At 50.7% G+C, this 18,978-nt stretch overlaps 1 protein-coding gene across 1 annotated transcript in view; it reads left to right on the top strand.

Annotated features, from left to right (window-relative positions):
* Positions 1 to 18,978, top strand: part of ALX4 (ALX homeobox 4) — a 49,664-nt gene that overhangs the window by 20,713 nt on the left and 9,973 nt on the right. Inside the window, exon 2 of the mRNA XM_052653322.1 lies at positions 15,233 to 15,543. Within this exon, the coding sequence (XP_052509282.1) occupies positions 15,233 to 15,543 (311 nt within the window). The remainder of the gene's footprint in view (positions 1 to 15,232; positions 15,544 to 18,978) is intronic.

The raw sequence follows: 18,978 nt of genomic DNA, 5'->3' as shown, positions 1-18,978 counted from the left end.
GGATTCCCTCTCTCTGAGCCTCAGTTTGCCCATCTGTAAAATGAGGGCGCTCAAGGCTGGGGACTGACTCGCCAAGAACCGGAACACCCTCAGAACCGGAGGCGGAAAGAGCCCTGCGGAGAAGGGCAGGGACCCGCCTCACCCGCCGCTGTGTGGAGGGTGGGATATCGGCAGACACATAGTAGGGCTGAATCACCACTTGTTTGGCCAGCCCTCCGGGGAGGGGGCCTGGGTCTTTAACCAAACTGGGAGAAACACCTGGGGCCCTGGGGCCTCACTTCTGGCCCTGAGGAAGGTAATTGGGACTGCAGTGCCTCCTGGTGGCCAGTGTGAGCCACTGCAGCCTTGGTCCTGACCGGCAGGATGGGGGTGCCTAGAGCCTTCAGGCAGGGGCCCGCACAAACCTGCCCTGTGGGTGAGGAGAGCATCCCAGTCTTGGCTTCCTGGAGGGGGCTGCACCTCCTCCGTAACCCTCCTCTCCTCTCCCTGGCAGGAGATCAGGCAGGGCTTGCTGACGTGAAGAAGCAGAGAAGCCAAAAGCCTTGCCCGAGGCCATAGCAGCATCTGTAGCTACAAGGGGCTTTGGTCCTACACGACCTGCCCCGTGGCTGGCTTCTCTGAGCCCCATCACCCCACAAGGACCACGCTCCAGCCCCATGCCACAGCCGCCCCACAGCAGTGTGTGCTGGGGGATCACAGCCCGACACCGGCTCTGGAGCCCAGCCTCACGGCCTCGGGCCCCCTTGCTCTGGGTGCCCTTGTCCCCTTCAGCAGGGCGCGCAGAGCTGCCTGGAGCTACCAAAGGCAGAAGGAGCCGGGGCCCAGCTCAGGACCCTGAAGTGCATCAGGGCAGCCCTATTCCCAACGGCTCACGGTCGAGCGGGAGGCCAGACCACACCACTGTGCTTCAGAGTGGGGAATTCAGCCTTTAAAAGAGAAGCCCGACCCTGGGGTCAGAGAGGAAGGAGGAGTCACCTTTGCATTGAGCCTTAGAAGCTCAGTAGAAACAATTCACAAAAGAAGAAATGCAACAAATAAAAAGTTAACTTCACTAGTATGGTGTGCCTGTGTGTGTAAGGGTGCTCGGCCTCAGTCATGTCCGATTCTTTGTGGCCTCATGAGCTCTAGACTGCCAGGCTTGCGGGGTGTTTTTCAGCAAGAGTACTGGAGTGGGTTGCCATTTCGTCCTCCAGGAGATCTTCCCAACCCAGGGAGCGAGCTGCTGTCTCCTGCACTGGCAGATGGACTCTTTACCACTGAGCCTCCTGGGAAGCCCACATTTTTTAAAAAAAAATTAAATTCAAATGAGATTTCACTTTCATCCATCACACTGGCAAAGATTTTTATAAACAGTGTAATGATCGGTACTTGTCCTGAAGCAGGCAGGCATGCTGAAAAAAGGGGCACATTTCTAGAAGACACACTTAAGCTCTTAAGGTGTGACTATGACCTAACTCAGTATTTCTAGTTCTTGGAACTTTTACAAAAGTAACTGCCACAAAAATGTCAAGGGACTTAACTATAAAGGTATTCATCACAGGCCTGTTACTATTTCAAACAATCAACCATCCATATGCCCAACAGTAAAGGACTGAGGAAAGAAAATAGAGTTTGTAAGATAGGAAACTGAAAGAAGAACTCCCCAGGTCAGTAGGTGCCCAGTATGCTACTGGAGATCAGTGGAGAAATAACTCCAGAAAGAATGAAGGGATGGAGCCAAAGCAAAAACAATACCCAGTTGTGGATGTGACTGGTGATAGAAGCAAGATCCGATGCTGTAAAGAGCAATATTGCATAGGAACCTGGAATGTCAGGTCCATGAATCAAGGCAAATTGGAAGTGGTCAAACGAGATGGCAAGGGTGAACGTCGACATTCTAGGAATCAGTGAACTAAAATGGACTGGAATGGGTGAATTTAACTCAGATGACCATTATATCTACTACTGCGGGCAGGAACCCCTCAGAAGAAATGGAGTAGCCATCATGGTCAACAAAAGAGTCCGAAATGCAGTACTTGGATGCAATCTCAAAAATGACAGAATGATCTCTGTTTGTCTCCAAGGCAAACCATTCAATTTCACAGTTATCCAAGTCTATGCCCCAACCCGTAACGCTGAAGAAACTGAAGCTGAACGGTTTTATGAAGATCTACAAGAACTTTTGGAACTAACACCCAAAAAAGATGTCCTTTTCATGATAGGGGACTGGAATGCAAAAGTAGGAAGTCAAGAATCACCCGGAGTAACGGGCAAATTTGGCCCTGGAATGCGGAATGAAGCAGAGCAAAGACTAATAGAGTTTTGCCAAGAAAATGCACTGGTCATAGCAAACACCCTCTTCCAACAACACAAGAGAAGACTCTACACAGGGACATCACCAGATGGTCAACACCAAAATCAGATTGATTATATTCTTTGCAGCCAAAGATGGAGAAGCTCTATACAGTCAACGAAAACAAGACCAGGAGCTGACTGTGGCTCAGATCATGAACTCCTTATTACCAAATTCAGACTCAAATTGAAGAAAATAGGGAAAACCGCTAGACCATTCAGGTATGACCTAAATCAAATCCCTTATGATTATACAGTGGAAGTGAGCAATAGATTTAAGGGCCTAGATCTGATAGATAGAGTGCCTGATGAACGATGGAATGAGGTTCGTGACATTGTACAGGAGACAGGGATCAAGACCATCCCCATGGGAAATAAATGCAAAAAAGCAAAATGGCTGTCTGGCGAGGCCTTACAAATAGCTGTGAAAAGAAGAGAGGCGAAAAGCAAAGGAGAAAAGGAAAGATAAAAGCATCTGAATGCAGAGTTCCAAAGAATAGCAAGAAGAGATAAGAAAGCCTTCTTCAGCGATCAATGCAAAGAAATAGAGGAAAACAACAGAATGGGAAAGACTAGAGATCTCTTCAAGAAAATTAGAGATACCAAGGGAACATTTCATGCAAAGATGGGCTCAATAAAGGACAGAAATAGTATGGACCTAACAGAAGCAGAAGATTTTAAGAAGAGGTGGCAAGAATACACGGAAGAACTGTACAAAAAAGATCCTCACGCCCCAGATAATCATGATGATGTGATCACTCATCTAGAGCCAGACATTCTGGAATGTGAAGTCAAGTGGGCCTTAGAAAGCATCACTACAAACAAAGCTAGTGGAGGTGATGGAATTCCAGTTGAGCTGTTTCAAATCCTGAAAGATGATGCTGTGAAAGTGCTGCACTCAATACGCCAGCAAATTTGGAAAACTCAGCAGTGGCCACAGGACTGGAAAACATCAGTTTTCATTCCAATTCCAAAGAAAGGCAATGCCAAAGAATGCTCAGACTACCGCACAATTGCACTCATCTCACATGCTAGTAAAGTAATGCTCCTCCAAGCCAGGCTTCAGTAATACGTGAACCGTGAACTCGCTGATGTTCAAGCTGGTTTTGGAAAAGGCAGAGGAACCAGAGATCAAATTGCCAACATCCGCTGGATCATCAAAAGAGCAAGAGAGTTCCAGAAAAACATCTATTTCTGCTTTATTGACTATGCCAAAGCCTTTGACTGGGGATCACAATAAACTGTGGAAAATTCTGAAAGAGATGGGAATACCAGACCACCTAACCTGCCTCTTGAGAAATCTGTATGCAGGTCAGGAAGCAACAGTTAGAACTGGACATGGAACAATAGACTGGTTGCAAATAGGAAAAGGAGTACATCAAGGCTGTATATTGTCACCCTGCTTATTTAACTTCTATGCAGAGTACATCATGAGAAACGCTGGACTGGAAGAAACAAAAGCTGGAATCAAGATTGGCGGGAGAAATATCAATAAGCTCAGATAAGCAGATGACACCACCCTTATGGCAGATAGTGAAGAGGAGCTAAAATGCCTCTTGATGAAAGTGAAAGAGGAGAGCAAAAAAGTTGGCCTAAAGCTCAACATTCAGAAAACGAAGATCATGGCATCTGGTCCCATCACTTCATGGGAAATAGATGGGGAAACAGTGGAAACAGTGTCAGACTTTATTTTTTGGGGCTCCAAAATCACTGCAGATGGTGACTGCAGCCATGAAATTAAAAGACGCTTACTACTTGGAAGCAAAGTTATGACCAACCTAGGTAGTATATTCAAAAGCAGAGACATTACTTTGCCGACTAAGGTCCGTCTAGTCAAGGCTATGGTTTTTCCAGTGGTTGTGTATGGATGTGAGAATTGGACTATGAAGAAGGCTGAGTGCTGAAGATTTGATGCTTTTGAACTGTGGTGTTGGAGAAGACTCTTGAGAGTCCCTTGGACTGCAAGGAGATCCAACCAGTCCATTCTGAAGGAGATCAACCCTGGGATTTCTTTAGAAGGAATGATGCTAAAGCTGAAGCTCCAGTACTTTGGCCACCTCATGTGAAGAGTTGACTCATTGGAAAAGACTGTGATGCTGGGAGGGATTGGGGGCAGGAGGAGAAGGGGACAACCGAGGATGAGATGGCTGGATGGCATCACAGACTCGATGGACGTGAGTCTGAGTGAACTCCAGGAGATGGTGATGGACAGGGAGGCCTGGTGTGCTGCGATTCATGGGGTCGCAAAGAGTTGGACACGACTGAGCGACTGAACTGAACTGTGCAGTGGAATACTATGCAGCCGTTAAAAATGATGTATTAGCAGAAGAATATAGAATAGGATGGAAAGATGTACAGGGTAGTGATAGGTTTTAAAAAAGACTTTTATAAAAAATTATGTTTCCCTTTTCTGTTCATGTATTATAGTTTTCTTCTTGGGGCTTGTCTTCATATAGAACATAGATAACTATATGAAGTGGGGGTGGGGAGGAAAGCCACGAAGCTTCCAGAGGCAGATACCCAGGGAGAGTGGGAGTTAGCCAGATGCACGAAGGGCAGAGGGCATCCCAGTGAGAAGGACGCAGGGGTGGGGAAGCCAGAAGCCGCTCGAGCAGTGTGTTGGGGGCACGCGGGCAGGTCCGTGGAACCAGAAGCGAGGTGGAGGGGCAGGTGTGGCAAGACCTAAGTGTGAGGAGGACGGTGGCCAGTCCTGGCTGGGGAATCCTGAATGCCACAGTCAGCCTGACTCGAGCATTTTCAGTTTTAGCAAAAAATAAAAAATAAAAATCTAACAACAAAACCGGTATGTTCCATTTAATTTGAAGTTCAAATAAACAATGAATAATGTTCAGTACATTGTGCCCCTACATAAAAACGGGTTCCATTCCGAGAGCGAGTTCGTAACTTCACTTGGTTCGCAAGTCCAAGCAAGTTAGCCTAGATACCCAACTAACAGAACCGGCTATGTAGTACTGTACGGAAATAGGTTTATCATACTTTTCACACAAATAATATCAATACATAAAAACAAACAAAAAATAAAACAGTTTTCATCTTCCAGTACAGTACCTTGAAAAGTGCAGTAGTACCGTATAACAGCTGGCATAGAGGAGCTGGCATCCCGCTCACAAGCAAGAAGAGCTGCTGGCTGGAGGAGGGACAGGTGGGAGATGGCAGAGCTGAAGGATTGTCAGCAGTAGGAGATGGGGGGGGGGGGCAAGCTGCAATTTCACTCAGGTCTGACTCTGAGGGAATGCACATTCCCATCTTTGAAAGTCTGCAACTCGAAGGTTTGTTCGTAGGGGACTTACTGCATAAGCATTTCCCATGCAATATTTGGGACATGCTTATACTTAAAGAGTGACTCACTGGTTCTCTGAAATTCTAATTTGACTGAGCACCCTGTACTCTATCTGACCATCCTGATTGGAAAAGCCCCTGAGGCTGGGAAAGACTGAGGGCAGGAGGGAAAGGAGGTGGCAGAAGATGAGATGGTTGCGTGGCATCCCTGACTCAGTGGACATGAGTTTGAGCAAACCCTGGGAGCTAGTGAAGGACAGGGAAGCCTGGTGTGCTGCAGTCCATGGAGTTGCAAAGAGTCGGACACAATTTAGCAACTGAACAGCAACAGCGAGAGCTCTGGGAACCAGCAAAGGCCTTTGGACAGGGTGGCCTAGACCAGGAGAGTGTGTCTTGGACACTGTCTCTGGTTGTAGTGGAGCGTGGTGAGTCTGAGGGCAGAGAAACTGGTGAGGTCTGAACGTAAGCCAGAGCTCTGGGACTCTCCAGCACCCACGAGGCCTCAGAGGCGTGGGGGCCGGTGCCCAGTTTGTGAGAACGGTAGCTAGTCCCCAGCGCGGAAGGGGCCTTTCTCTGAAGCATCACTGCCGTTCCTCCACCTGGTTCCTGGCAGCGCTTCCCTCCACCTCCCCATCACACAGCCCAGTCCCAAACCTACCGGAGCCGGCACCATTCCGGATTCTAGTCGCTGCTTTCACATAGCATTTTAAAATCATGAAAGCAATTCCTGTTTATGGTAGGACAAATAAGAAAATCAAGTCAGACTAGGAAAAAAAATAGCGACTAAACCCAGATACCGATATTCTTTACTTCTGGAAACTGCTAGAATTTTCTAAGGACAGACACCGCATCCTCACTTCCCCTTTATTTCAAAATGAGGTTTACTGTAACATGAACAACTTTCAGGTAATAAAATGGTATTCTTGCACATCAGTTTCTTTCATTTTTCATCAGTGTTTATTGAATCCCTTCTGCATACCAGCTGCAATACTAGGCATTAAACCAAAAGGCTAAGCCAAACAAGTATATTCAGATATATTCTCTATTTTATAGAAGGGAGAGAGAGAGACAATAAATGAAGGAAAAAACAAATAAATACAAAATAATACGTGTTAAATACCAAGAGAGAAAGTCTGTAGAATAAAGAAAACCAGGAAGGATCTTCCAGTTATGGAAATATCATCCTTTATTTGACCAATCTCCTATTAATAGATATTTTGCTTATTTTCAATTTTCCCATACAATAATGCCACGAGGAACTTTCTCTCTAGTTAATTCTTCGTGCCCATCCATAATTCTGTCTTTAGTTTAAATCCCTAGAGGTGAGACTTCTGGGTGAAGACATACAAACATTTTACCTGCTTAGTTTTTCTTTACTGTGTTTAAACCCAGTTTTGTATTTTCTCTATAGTTTTATATATTTTTTATTTTTTAATATTTTTATTTATTTTTGGCTCTGCCGGATCTTCCTTGCCGCACGAGCTTTTCTCTAGTTGTGGTGTGCGGGCTTCCCGTTGTGGTGGCCCCTCTGGTTGTGGAGTCCAGGCTCCAGGGCACCTTGGCTTCAGTACTTGCCGCACGTGGGCTCAGCGTCTGAGGTTCCCAGGCTCTGGAGCACAGGCTCCATGGTCACGTTGCAGTTTGGCAACCCACTCCAGTATCCTTGCCTGGAAAAGCCCGTGGGCCGAGGAGCCTGGTGGGCTGTAGTTCACGGGGTTGCAGAGAGTCGAACGCGACTGAGCAACTGGCAGACAGACAGATGGGCTTAGCTGCTCCACAGCATGTGGGGTCTTCCCAGACCAGGGATCGAACCTGCGTCTCCTGCACTGGCAGGCAGATTCTTTACCCCTGAGCCACCAGGGAAGCCCTGTACTTTGCCTATTTTTTATTTTTAAAATAGCATGCTGAAAAATTTAAACTGAGGAGGGAGCGTGATTCTATGAATTTGAACACGTTCCTGTACAGACCCGAGTACTCACAATCACACCTGGGCTACAAGCTCCGATAATTCCACACGCCAGCCCTTTGGGGTTAAAGCCACTCCAGCCCTCAGCCCCAGGCCACCTGGGATCTGTCCTCTGTCCTGGTACCGTTTGTTTGTTCTCCAGTTGCTAAGCCGTGTCTGACTCTTCGTGACCTCATGGACCGTCAGGCTCCTGGGTCCTCCACTGTCTCCTGGAGTTTGCTCAAATTCACGTCCACTGAGTTGGTTACCTTTCCCAGAATGGCATGCAATAAATAAGTGGAGTCAGGCACCGTATGCATCTGGAGACTGGCCTCTTTTACAGACAGTGATGCTGTCTTTGAGAGTCATCCACGCCATAGTTGACATCACTAGTTTGCTCCTTTTATCTCTGAGTAGTAGCCCATTGCGTGGCTGTTCCATGGTTTAAAGGACATTTGGGCTGTTTCCAGTTTGAGGCAATTGTGAACAAAGCCACTATAAATATTTGCATACAGGTTTGCCATGAAAAGAAGTGTTTGTCTCTTGAGGGCAAATGCCTAGCAGTGGGATTTCTGGCTCTAGCCATGAGAGTGTGTTTCATGGTGTAAGACAGCTGCGCTGTTTTCCCACCAGTGATGGAAGCGAGTTCCATGCGCTTCAGTTCCTTGATATTGCTTGGTATCGTCGAGTTGTTTATTTCCATCACAGTAGGTGTGTAGCCATATCTCATGAATATCCCTAGTAAATAATCTCTAATAGGTAATAATTGAGCTGGTTATTATGTTTGTTAGTTGCTCAGCCTTGTCTGACTCTTGGGATCTTGTGAACTGTAGCCCACCAGGCTCCTCTGTCCAGGAAATTCTCCAGGCAGGGGAATAGGGTAGCCATTCCCTTCTCCAGAGGATCTTCCCAAGCCAGGGATTGAACCTGGGTCTCCTGCATTGCAGGCGGATTCTTCACCATCTGAACCACCAGATGTATATCTTCTTGGGTGAAATGTCCATTCAAATAGTTTACCCATCTATCCTGCTAAGTGCCACGCTTTATTCCCATTCACTAGTTTCCCGCTAATGTGCTTTTTACTGTTCTTCCAGGACCCTGTCCGGGAAACCACATCACATTTAGTCCCCCATGTCTCAGCCTCCTGTGATGTGCGACCATTTCTCAGACTTTCCTTGTTTGGAGAAGCACATTTGGGCCTTGGGTGGGTGTGTGTTGGTGGCAGGAGTGCCTACATCACCTTGTGGGTGGCTGGCTGAGTCCCTGGCTTACCTCTCCTCTTCCACCTGGCAGTTCCTCCTGGACAGGAACACAGTCCATCTCAGCCCGGTACACACAGATATGCTCCACGTGTGTTTGCTGAAAGGTCGCCCCAGCACGAGCTCCCCCTTTGGTTTATTTTATTAGGCCTGGGCCTAAAACTTGGGCCATCCAAGCTGAACTCCAGACAGAGCCCAGTGGCAGATAAGGTGGGCTGGGGACATGATCGATGGCTCACCTTTAACCTCTGCCCCCAACCCCGCACAACTGTTTGGACAGCGATGCGTTTACTTGGTGCCCTTTAAACAGCATGAAAGGGCCTCACGCTGGCCTGTTTTGTTTAAGGAGATTGCATTGGCGCTGTGCACGCTGCCACAGGGCATGTGAGGCTGGCTCACCCGAGAACAGGGCAAGCGGTGTGTCCCCCATAAAGCAGATGTTTGGAGGAAAAATAGATATAATCAAAACCATGGAGGATAAAATTACTCCAGCCCCTTAGACAGACGCTCCATACGTCAGAGCGTGTGCACAACTACACACACACACACACACACACACACAACTCATGTCCAGACCCACCCACGGGTGCCTGCAGGCTCACGCTCACTCACACACACACACACACAATAGCACACATCCACTGGCACACACGCCCCACTGGTGTGCCTGCCCTTGACCACACAAGCCTGCACGCTCCGCAGACCTCTCTGCAGGCAACCACACATATGCTCCCCACACCCATTCACAACAGCAGGCTTGTACTACATGCCCGAGGGCGCACATCCGTGCACACGAAAGGGATACACGCAGAGAGGGCTCCAGCATCCTCTCCCCAAATGGCTTCAGAAGCTCATTCTCCTTAAATCACAGTCACAAAAATAATTCTCTTGAAATCACAGTCATGAAAAAAAAAATTAAGGTGAACTTTGGAAATCTTTCAAGGCCTTTCATGTCAAAAAAAAAAAAAAAAAAAGGTTAGACTAGGTTGGAGCAACACCCTAGGGTTCAACCAGGATGAGTAGATAGAAGCTAAGGGAATGAAGGGGCTTTCCTGGTGGCTCGGACAGTAAAGAATCCGCCTGATATGCAGGAGACCTGGGTTAGATCCTTGGGTCGGGAAGATCCCTGGAGGAGGGAATGGCAACCCACTCCAGTATTTTTGCCTAGGGAATTCCATGGACAGAGGACTCTGGTGGGCGAAGAATCAGACACAACTGAGTGACTAAGCACACAAGCAAGAGAATGAAGAAAGGTCCCCTGTTTCTTGTATCTCTTAAAATCCAACAGCCAAGGCTGTCCAGCACAGACCAGGTGGCCCCCAGAAGAGGCGAGGCCTCCTCCCCAGGAGGAGAACAGGCTCAAGGGTGGCTGTGACTCCGGATGAAGAATAAGCCTTGAACCAAATGCCGCCCACTCATCGGAAGTGGTCATGGGAGTCTCTGAAGGGTGTGCATCCCTCCCGGGGGGCAGGCACTCCAGATTCTCGATGCTCTGTGCACAATACATGATTCCTCTGGGTAGTCTGGGATGTATTTCCAGATCAAGACATTCCAGGGGAAGCTGCAGCTTGTGAGGACATTGTCTTGGGCCCCCAAAGCCTGGGACAAAGCCCGCCAAGGGGTCCCTCCCCGCCCTGGGCAGGGCCAGAGACCATGAGGAGGAGCTCCTCTGAGGAGGATGGGGGGAAGCCAGCTGGGCAGGCAGGTGGTCCTAGCGAGGTCTGTCATTGTTTAGCTTCATACCAGCAGCGGATGCCATGTGGCCTCAAGAAGGCGCGCCCGGCAAAGGGGTTAGCTGGGGGTTTCCAGGGGCCTTTCCTGTCTCCTGGTGTGGCAGTACAATAAATGCAGAGCCGGTTCCTGGCGGATCCTGCACCGGGTTTCTGGAAACGTCAATTCCAGAGCCCCCATTCGGCGCTCCTCCTGTGGCCTCCCCCAGCGTGTCCCTCTTGCTTGCTGCGTGGAGACGTCGTCTGTGTCTTCCTGTCCTTCCTCCCGCCCTCCTTGCGGTCTGCCATCTTCCCCTCTTGTCCCTCAGTGATCTCACCCCCTCCTCCTGTTTCAGCTGTCAGTTCTGATGGAGGCTCTACTCACTGCATGCCCCTTCCATGCATCCTCACCACCTTTCTCCATTGTCTCCGAGGATGCGTTTGTTCAACAGACATCTCTGCACGTGCCCTGTAGGCACTGGCAGTGAGTGCTCAGAGGTAGTTGGGTGGGGGGAGAGCTCGGTAATGTTTGATTGTCCATTGATTCCTCGGTAACCTCCTGCCGGCCCTATCCTGGGCTGAGTAGGGACAAATGGCCCAAGGTTCCAGCCCTCAGCGAACCGGTTCTCTAACGAGAAGCTGGACCTTCAGGGTTTGATTAAAGCATAGGCAGCAACTAGAAGGAGGGGGTCTGTATGATTGCGGCAGTCTGGCAAGGCTTCCTGGAGGAGCTGGTGCTTGACTGGACCTTGGAGGTCAGCTGGAAAAAAGGACGTTCCAGGCAGGTGGACAGAGGAGGAGTGAGGGAGAGCAAGGAGGTCAGCGGTTTCCTTTGTTCAGGAGTGATGAAGCCTGAGGCTTGGGCCCTCTGTTTTCTTCAGCCGTCTTGAGGAGGGCCTTACGGAGCAAGCTGGGTCCTGACCAGGCCCAGGTCTTAGGCCACGGTGACAAGTCTCTACCCAGCCTCTCTGGATCCTCTAGTTGGAGAGCAATCTGCTGGCTTTGCCCAGGCCCAGCACCACCACCCATCCCATCCCTGGCATTCACCTGTCTCACACGGGCCTGTTAAACCTGAGGCCTCCTACAGAACAGCAGCGAGAGCTATATTTATTCAGGAGGATGGAACACTCAGAGGCATGGTAGCCATCTCCAGGTGTCTGCAGGGCTGTCTTGTTCTAAACCCATGGAGGTTTAGAACCCCTCGCCAATGAGCCAGACCGCAGGAGAAAGTCACAGTCTGGACCTATGGACAGATGTTCCAGTGGTCCTGGGGGCGATGAGCTCCATCACCAAAGCCTGAATGACAGTACCAGGTTCAGATGCTTATAGGGTGGCAGGAGGTGGGAACTGATGCCCCCAAGCCTGGCTCTTTGGGAATGATTACCTTGGCTTGTCATTCTAATGGGTTGGGTCAGAACCTTGGGGAATTTTCCTTTGTTGTCTCAATTAGGGGCCCAGCCTCAGAACCTAAAGTGAAGTCAGTGAAGTCACTCAGTCATGTCCGACTCTTTGTGACCCCATGGCCTGTAGACTACCAGGCTCCTCCATCCATGGAACTTTCCAAGCAAGAGTACTAGAGTGGGCTACCATTTCCTTCTCCAGAGGATCTTCCCAACCCAGGAATCGAACCCGGGTCTCCTGCATCACAGACAGATGCTTTACCGCCTGAGCCACGTAAAGCATGATTGATAATCAAGACTTGAGATTTGGAAGGTTTCATCCTTCTTCAAGGGCCAGAGAGGCCTCGGTTTGCCAGAATCCCTTCCGTCTTGAAATCTTGAAGCCTTTCTAGTTAGCTGACGTTTGCCTGGACAGATATGCCCCCAACCTCTCCCCACTCCAGGTCCCAAGGGGAAGGTCCCACTGGAAACTAAGGCAGGAGGGCTGCCCCACAGGGCCGAGACGCCATTCCTGCCTGTTCTCCCCGCTGCGGACAGGGCTTGCCTGCTCCCATTGGCACGGGAGGCTCTGGCACTTAGAAGGCATTGTCTGAAGTCACAGGCAGACTTCAGGAGAGCCGGGACGAGGCAGATCTCCACACCTTGGGCCTGGGGTCTGCCACGCTGCTCCCCACACCATGCTGTCTCCCCACTCCTACCCTTTCAGTGGGTGGGTGGAGGTGGGGAAACTTCTCTACTTGGACGAGTGGGTGTTCAGTCAGCTCCACCCGCAGTGAGCCTAGAACCAGCTCAGCGGGGGTGGGCTTCTCCCAGGGGCCGCATCCTCACTCTCATCCTCGGGGACTGGTTCTCTGCCTCCTTGATGCACAGACCACACCTCTTGATTACTTGAGGCCCTGGAGATTCCTTCTGGTCTTCCCTGTCTCCCCGGGAAAGGCCCCAAGACCACCGGGTAGGAGTGAAGGACTGACCCAGAGCTGAGAGGCTGCACCCTGTCCCTAATTAGGGCACATTTCTTACTCTCTCTGGCCTCTGTTTCCCCTGAATTAGCACAAGGAGTTTAGTCCCTACCGTCCCTCGATGTTTATAACGTGGAGTTTCCCCTGCCTCAGCCCAGCCCCTTTTGCTGTGTGGAGTGGTCCTGAGCCCAGGCTGGATGCCAGAGGATACAGAAAGGGTCCACAGGGTTATGGGATGAGGTCTGCTTGGGCAGAAGGGGCAGGGGCTGCAGCCACTGCCTGCCCCCCGAGTCTGGCCTCCAGGAAGTTGCATAACAGAGATGTTTATTTTTGGTGAGACTGGGTGGGATTTCTTCTCTTTTAAAAAAAAAAACAAACCCAAAACATAAAATGTATTTGTCTGCCAGGAGGATAAATATCTTTGCTGAAAGCTCTCAGCCCAGCTGCCAGCTGCAGTTTGCATGACACTGTCACCGAAGCCGTGGCGGTCTGCGTGTGCCTGGACTCACATGGGTGTCATCTGTGGTGCCCAAGGGCCGGCACCCCAGCCTGCTGGCACCCATGCTGCCAGTGGCCCTCAGGAACAGCCTCCCGAAGCTGCTTCCAGGCCCGCTCTCAGCATTCACCTCCTCTCCCTTTCCTCACTCCCTTGGGGAGAATGACCAAGGCAACCTGTCCCTCTCAGCTCCCAGCAATAAGAGAGCCCCCAGTAAACGCAGAGCACCAGGGAGGAGGGCGGATCCGAAGCTTCGGCCCCAGGATCTGGTCAGAATCAAGGGATGGGGGCGAGAGGCAGCGTCCTGACACCTAACGCCTGGGGCTCAGATCTACTCCCAGAGGAGGAGACTGAAGGTCAGCGTGGTGGGAGCCCACACCGACCACAAATGCTTGTTGTGATCAGAGCTTTCACATGTGAAAGGCTTTGTCAGATGCTCCCCACACATGTCTTATTACCCTGTATGTTATCTCACTCTATAGAAGTCACAGTCCCCAATGGAACTTGGCTCAGAGAGGGACTCACACCCCATCCATTCCTGCTCCTGGGCTCCGGGGCTCCAGGGAGGGCCTGCCCACTGGGAGGACTCCTCTAGGGCTAGACTCGTCTGCTGCTCACAGGTCTAGACCAGAACCGGGAGTAACTTTACCTGTAAGATGTTTTAATCCCACAGCTACCCTTTGAAAGAAAAGAAGGAAAGAAAGTGAAGTCGCTCAGTCGTGTCTGACTCTTTGCGACCCCATGGACTGTAGCCCACCAGGCTCCTCCGTCCATGGGGATTCTCCAGGCAAGAGTACTACAGTGGGTTGCCATTTCCTTCTCCAGGAGATCTTCCTGACCCAGGGGTTGGACCCGGGTCTCCCACATTGTAGGCAGACAGTTTACCATCTGAGCCACCAGGGCAGTCTCTATGAGGGAGATCCAAGTATCTGCACCCTCGTTTCACAGAGGGGGAAACTGAGGCACAGAGTGGTTCAGCAAACGGTCCAAGCACACAGCTCAGGAGTCAGACACAGGGCGAACTCACACCCTGGGGCCAGTTGCAGGGCCTGTCCCCTAACCTCCACCCTGGGGCAAGTGTGTCTGCCCAGGGCGCTGACGGGGCTATCTGAACAAGGATGAGCTCGCCCTCCCTCCCCTGCCCTCTGTCTTCTCACCTTGATCTGCACTGGCTAACTGGTCCTTGCCAGCTCTGAGCGTCCAGGAATCAGCCGGCAGAGTCCCATTCTGCTAGACCGCGGTTGCTGTGGGCCCCGGGGCCATGAGCTTTGTGTAAATCTGCTGGGGCCCCCAGCTCAGCATCCTGGGCATGTCACAGGGAGGACCCCCTATTTCCTTAGTAAACACAGCCCCCGCCTGGAGGGGCCAGGATGCTGAACCCCAAACAGAACCAGGCCAGGCAAGGAGGAGCCTCTCGTCCTCACCCTAAGGCCAGTTGGGCCAGACATGGCTGCTGGCTGAGCTCTTGAGTCCGAAGGACTGAGTCAACATCCTCAACACCCAAAGGAGAATTTCTGGCAAAGAGAGTCCTTCTAGGGAGGAGCCCAGGGTCAGCGGGGGTGGAGGGTAAGTGTTATAGAGGTCAGATTGGCTGGCCCAGAGTCACAGGACATGGGTGCTCAAAGGGGCCCATGCTGACCTAATGGCGAAGAGGCTCAGAGAGGACTTACCCAAGGTCACACAGCACGTTAGTGACATTAGAACCCAGGCCTCTGGACCTTGCATCCAGTGCTTCCCCGAGAAGGGAAAAGCAGGGAATGGCTCCCCCGTCCCTCCTCCCTCTCGGGCTGGGTTCAGCCATTGCTTTTTTGACTTTGTTTCCTCCCCCTTCAGCCAAAGAGAGCTCCCTGGGTGAGCCAGAGTTGCCACCCGACTCTGACACGGTGGGGATGGACAGCAGCTACCTCAGTGTGAAGGAAGCTGGGGTGAAGGGGCCCCAGGACCGGGCCAGCGCCGACCTCCCCAGCCCGCTGGAGAAGGCCGACTCGGAGAGCAACAAGGGCAAGAAGCGGCGGAACAGAACCACCTTCACCAGCTACCAGCTGGAGGAGCTGGAGAAGGTCTTCCAGAAGACCCACTACCCCGACGTGTACGCACGGGAGCAGCTGGCCATGAGGACCGACCTCACCGAGGCCCGCGTGCAGGTCAGTGAGCGGGGAGAAGGGGAAGGCGGGGAGAGCGGGGCCGGCCCTTCCGCCGGTGGCCCAAGCCAGGGCCGCTTGCCCGTCCCCAGGCGCACCAGGGCTTTCTTCACCTCGGCTCAAGGAGCTCGCCCCCCGCGCCCCTGCCGTAACCAGAGCAGGTAGGATCTCGCCCCTGGTGCCCCTGCCGTAACCAGAATGGGTAGGAGCTCACCCCGGCGCCCCTGCCATACCAGAGCAGGTCTGCTTTTGTCCACGTTCCCATCCTGCTTTGTGCTCTGGTTGGAGCTGGCGTGGGGCTCCCAGGGGAGAGGCAGGGAGCCCGTCAGCTATGCTACTGAGTTCTGTGTGGTGTGTGAGTCCAGGCTCTCTGGCGAAGGAGGTGATGACGATGATGGGTCTCTGCTCTGGAAGGCCTACCTCTTAGAAAGGAAACAGGATGAACTTACAAGGCATCCATGGCGCCCCCGGGGCAGAAACGAAGACAATCCAACTCCTCTCTCTGCCCAGGCTGGCTGCCTCCTCCTCTATCTTTCAGGTCCCAGCTCAGAATGCCTCCTCTGAGAAGTCTTCCCAATCACCATGACTACTGCCCCCTACCATCAGTCAACCACCAAAACACTAATCCCAGCACAAGCCAGCAGAGCCCACCCTAGCTCAACACAACACAACACACCATAACCTACACCAACACAGCCCAGCACAGCGCAGCACAAACAAGCAGAGCCTGAACCAACACAGCTCAGCTCAACAGAGCCCAGCACACCCAGCACAGCCCAGCACAGCCCAGCATACCCAACACAGCTCAGCACAACACAACACAACTCAAGTCAACACAGCTCAGCTTAACAGAACCCAGCACAGCTCAACACAAGCCAGCAGAGCCCAACACAAAACAACATAGTCTAAACCAACACAGCTCAGCCCAACACAGCCCAGCACAACCCAGCACAAACAAGCAGAGCCTAAATGAACCCAGCTCAGCTCAACAGCGCCCAGCACACCCAACACAGCTCAGTGCAGCCCAACACAACTCAAGTCAACACAGCTCAGCTCAACAGAGCCCAGCACACCCAGCACAGCTCAGCACCGCCCAGCACAACTCAAGTCAACACAGCTCAGCTTAACAGAACCCAGCAAGCTCAACACAGGCCAGCAGAGCCCAACACAACACATACAACCCATCATAACCAAAATCAACACATAACTCAACAGAGTTCAATACAACCCAACACAGCTCAACACAGCCCAACACAATATAACCCAAATCAGCACAGCTCAACTCAACACAACACAACTCAAGTCAACACAGCTCAGCTTAACAGAACCCAGCAAGCTCAACACAGGCCAGCAGAGCCCAACACAACACAACATAGTCTAAACCAACACAGCTCAGCCCAACACAACACATACAACCCATCATAACCAAAATCAACACATAAATCAACAGGGTTCAATACAACCCAACACAGCCCAATACAGCTGAACACAACACAACACAATGTAACCCAAATCAGTACAGCTCAACTCAACAGAACCCAACACAGCTCAACACAGCCCAACACAACCAACATAACCCAAACTAACAGCTCAACCCAACACAGCCCAGCACAGCCCAGCACAAAAAAGCATAGCCTAAATCAACACAGCTCAGCTCAACACAACACAAGTCAACACAATACAACTCAAGTCAACACAGCTCAGCTTAACAGAACCCAGCACAGCTCAACACAGGCCAGCAGTGCCCAACACAACACACCATAGTCTAAACCAACACAGCCCAACACAACACATACAACCCATCATAACCAAAATCAACACATAACTCAACAGAGTTCAATACAACCCAACACAGCTCAGTTCAGTTCAGTCGCTCAGTCGTGTCCGACTCTTTGCAACCCCATGAATCGCAGCACACCAGGCCTCCCTGTCCATCACCAACTCTCGGAGTTCACTCAGACTCACGTCCATCAAGTCAGTGATGCCATCCAGCCATCTCATCCTCTGTCGTCCCCTTCTCCTCCTGCCCCCAACCCCTCCCAACATCAGAGTCTTTTCCAGTGAGTCAACTCTTTGCATGAGGTGGCCAAAGTACTGGAGTTTCAGCTTTAGCATCATTCCTTCCAAAGAAATCCCAGGGTTGATCTCCTTCAGAATGGACTGGTTGGATCTCCTTGCAGTCCAAGGGACTCTCAAGAGTCTTCTCCAGCACCACAGTTCAAAAGCATCAATTCTTCGGCACTCAGCCTTCTTCACAGTCCAACTCTCACATCCATACATGACTACTGGAAAAACCATAGCCTTGACACAGCTCAACACAGCCCAACACAACACAACCCAAATCAGCACAGCTCGACTCAACAGAACCGAACACAGCCCAACACAACCAACATAACCCAGACTAACAGCTCAACCCAACACAACCCACATAACCCAACACAACAAAACCCAGCACAGCTCAACTGAACCCAGCAGAACCCAACCCAGTGCAGCTCAACACAACCAATCACGACCTAAACCAACACAGCTCAACTCAACAGAACTCAGCACAACCAAACACAATTCAACGCACCACAGTGGAACCCCATACAGCTCAACGCAACACAACTCAACCTAACACAACACAAACAAACCAGGTCACCTTCTACCACATTGTCCTATTTTATCTTAGAATTTGTGATTGGCTTAAATTATGTCATCTCTTTGTCTCCTCTCACTAGAATATGAGGGTAGGCACCATCCGATTGTTCATTACTATAATTCCCACCAATTAGAGAAGGCTGAACTAAGATCAGAAAAGGCGAAAAATAAATATATGTGGACCAACTGACCTCCTTTGTCCAGAGAGGTATGTCTCCCCTCCCTGCATGAAATTGTAACAAAGAAAAAAAACAGAGAGGATGCAAAGTCCTCTAAGTACCCCAAACACAGATGACAAGATAAAGCTCAAGCTTCAGTGTAACACTAAATGAATGCCATGTTCAGCCTGCCTTCCCAACCCAAACCATGTTGAAATAGCAAATCAAGTGTTTGCAGATAACAGTTTTTCCTTCTCTGGTGGGCTATAGAAATCAACAGCTTAAGAGCAAAGAGGAGTCTTTTTAAAAAAGCAGCACAGCTCAGCTGGGGTCCTTTTGGTGCCAGGACTGAGAACCCTGTTACTCAGCAGACTCCAACGGTACCCCTTCTTGCCTTTTTTCACTAAAGAATCTTCTGCAGAGTATTCCTGAAGTGAAGTGAAAGTCTCTCAGTTATGCCTGACTCTTGTGACACCATGGACTGTAGCCTGCCAGGATCCTCTGTCCATGAAATTCTCCAGGCAAGAATACTAGAGTGGGTAGCCATTCCCTTCTCCAGTGGATTTTTTCAACCCAGGGATCAAACCCAGGTTTCCTACATTGCAGGAGGATTCTTTACCACCTAAGTCACCAGGAAAGT

Source organism: Budorcas taxicolor, chromosome 15 (assembly GCF_023091745.1).
Source record: "Budorcas taxicolor isolate Tak-1 chromosome 15, Takin1.1, whole genome shotgun sequence".
NCBI lineage: Eukaryota > Metazoa > Chordata > Mammalia > Artiodactyla > Bovidae > Budorcas > Budorcas taxicolor.
This window is presented reverse-complemented; position numbering and strand designations above follow the sequence as displayed.